Genomic DNA, 2,963 nt, shown 5'->3' on the forward strand with positions numbered 1-2,963 from the left:
TGGAACTGCAGTGAGGTCTCCCCTCAGTCCCCTCTTCTCCAGCTGAACACACCAAGTGCCCTCAGTGTCCTCACACGGCTTCAAATCAAGGCCCTTCCCCATCTCTGTCACCTCATTTGGACACTCTCTAATGGCCCAATATCTTCCTGACATTGTGTCCCCCCAAACTGCCCCAATGTTGAGGTGAGGCCGCCCCAGGGCAGAGCAGAGCAGGACAATCCCCTCTCTGATGCCCCCAGGACAGGGATGTCCCTCCTGGCTGCCAGGGCACTGCTGACCCAGGGCCAACTGGCACCACCAGGACCCCCAGGGCCCTTTCCTGGCACTGCTCTCCAGCATCTGGCTCCCCAGTTGCCCAAATGTGCCATTCCTGACTGTCTTCTCCTGGTATTCCCATCTGGTGTTTCCACAGTCACTCAAACAGTCCCACTTGTGCCAATTTTGGTGTTTGAATTGCAGAATCCTTCACTGCAAGTTCGGAAAAGGTGACTCATTACCAGGGCCCTTCTGTGGACCTTGATTTTACTGCAAAATTAAAAAAATATATGTTTTTTTAGAAAATCAGCAAATATGAGGAAAGAACAGATATGGGGTTTGGGGAATCAGAAAATATGATGAATTAGAAAGAAAATTACTTTGCTTTTGTATATCCTTCATTAGCCATTCTTGATTTTAGAGGCTACACTGATTGGGAGGCTGCTCCAGTCACCAGTAATAAATGTGTTGGTGGCTTTCCCCAGGGAGAGTCCCTGTGGAGAAGGGGATGTGAGGTTAGGAAGGCGAGGGGGAATGATGATCTTCATAACCTCAACGTGGCCCTTCCTTCTCTTTTTCCAACAGTAATCACTAAAATTTGGGACTGTGCGTCCGAGTGCTGCCGCCAAGACCTGCTGCTGAAGAAGGTGGGGTTGGTTTCCTCGTCCTCCCTCAGGCCATGGGGGTTTCTTGACTCTTCCCTGTCCTGCCTGGTCCTTGCTCATCTGTCTTAAGTGTCCCAGGCAGCCCATGCAGCTGGAGAGAGAGACAAGCAGCACTTTAGCAGGAAAATGTTGGATTTCTTTTTTTGGAGTCTTTTCCAGCACAGCTGGAAGGGAGGAACACCCAGTGGGAGAGCCCAGGCAGTGCTCTGACAATTCTCAACTCTTGGCACTCCTTGGGCCTTCCTGGGATCCGTGTGTCCTGCACCCTGCAGGGAGCGAGGAACCAGCCGTGGTGCGAGGCTTTTCTGAGGGCTCCATCTCAGGCCTTGCAGCAACAGGGCTGGAAAGGCCACAGATCCCCCCCAGTGAAGTCCACAGAAGCCTTTACCCCTGTCTGCTTTCTGAGAAGCTCCTGGCCTTGCTTATCACCTGCCTTTGATTCCAGAGGGTCGGGCTGATGGGCCTGGGGACCATCCACATCATGAAAAAACCCGTCTGGCAGGGAAAACTGGAAGGTTTCTTGGTTGACAGTCCCGAGTTCGACGTGGACAAGCCATTCCTGGTGGGGAACAAGCTCCCTCATGGGAACAGACTGGTGCCTGGTAAGATGAGCCCTGGACACAGCTGGGGCCCTGCCAGCAGCTCCAGGGCACCCTAAATCCCAGGGGTGCTGGTGCTGCTGGGCAGCTCTCTTGGAGGTGTTCCTGGGAGTCACTGCACAGGCCCACAGAGGCACAACATTTGCTGCTGGATCCTCGTCCCTGTGGTGGGAGGGTTGGTGGGCGGAGAGCTCAGGAACACATGCAAACGACCAATATGATCAGGCAAAATGTCCAATTTATTATTTAAATAAGTCAACTTTTATACAGTTTAGTTTGTTTTGGGGCACATGCTTACAACAAGGTGATTGGATAGCTCAGTCTGTACACGCGTCTCATGTCTCCAGTTCATTGGACCTGATGTTCTGTCCACGCGGCCTGACATCACACTTGGCATGTAGAGGCTTTCATAATTAGGGGCTTTCTGAAATCTGCAGGTGCACCTTTATCTGTACTTTCTCAAGGTTTTCTTGCTATAAACATACTATGTTCTCAAACCTTATAATTAGACACACAGCTAACAAGTATAAACATTGCATATTTTCACACAGTCTATAAGTATAAACATTTACAGCTTACAACTTCTAAAGTCACGTCAAGCAAGGCCTACAGAAATGCAATAGAAATTGTTCACACAATTTGAATCCTGCAACAAGGATTGGTGGCTCTGGGGTGGCCGTGACCCCGCGAGGGCTGAGCAGGTGATGTTGCCATGTGGTGGGAGGGTTGGTGGCTCTGGGGTGGCTCGTGATCCCACAAGGGCTGAGCGGGTGATGTTGCCGTGGGGTGGTTTCTCCCCAGAGCTCTCCAAAGCCGACGAGCTGCTCTGTGCTGAGGTTGCCCTGCGCCTGCACGTGCCCAAGGCCACTGTCGTGATGTGCGTCAAAGCCACCATGAGGGTCTTTGAGTGGGCCCTGTCCAGCGGGCAGAACTTCGACTTCGTGTTCAAGGACATCGGCGTCCTGCTGTGCCGGGGGGGGCACGTGGACATGAGGTTCTTCGAGGAGCTGGCCCGGGAGGTGGCTCAGTCTGAGAACCTGGCGGACAGTTTGCTCCAGGTGGGTCTGCTGCGCCTTCCAACTCTTGGGCAGCTTCCCAAGGTCCTGCTGATCGAGCCTGCCCTCCTGCCCCCAGAGGGTCCTGCCTGGAGGATGAGCCGTGCTGGGCTTGGAGACACCACGAGCGTGGCCTTGGTGTCCCAAAAGGCCGAGGTGGTGGGGAGGCTGATGGATGTGGACACGATGCAGGGGCAGAGGAGGAGGGTGGGGGAGAGGCAGCTGGGGTTGGGATGGTAGAGGGGCTATTGGGATTGGGGATGGCAGAGAGGGAGTTGGGGATGGGGTGGGGAAAAGGCAGCTGGGGTTGGGGTGACAGAAAGGCAGCTGGGGTTGAGTTTGAGGAGAGGTATTTGGGGTTGAGGAGACAGAGAGGCATTTGGGGTTGG

General features: G+C 53.7%; 1 protein-coding gene across 1 annotated transcript; it reads left to right on the forward strand.

Moving 5' to 3' along the window:
- Positions 1-431: 431 nt before the first annotated feature.
- Positions 432-2,781, forward strand: LOC113981285 (coiled-coil domain-containing protein 81-like; the record flags this gene model as incomplete). The annotated part of the gene is made up of 4 exons (XM_027708602.1): positions 432-485; positions 841-902; positions 1,366-1,522; positions 2,321-2,781. Coding segments are annotated over exons 3-4 (606 nt in total), but the record flags the coding sequence as incomplete, so codon positions are not given.
- Between the last annotated feature and the right edge of the window lie 182 nt (positions 2,782-2,963).

This window comes from Neopelma chrysocephalum, unplaced genomic scaffold (assembly GCF_003984885.1).
Source record: "Neopelma chrysocephalum unplaced genomic scaffold, ASM398488v2 Primary Assembly neopelma1_96386, whole genome shotgun sequence".
NCBI classification, from domain to species: Eukaryota; Metazoa; Chordata; class Aves; order Passeriformes; family Pipridae; genus Neopelma; species Neopelma chrysocephalum.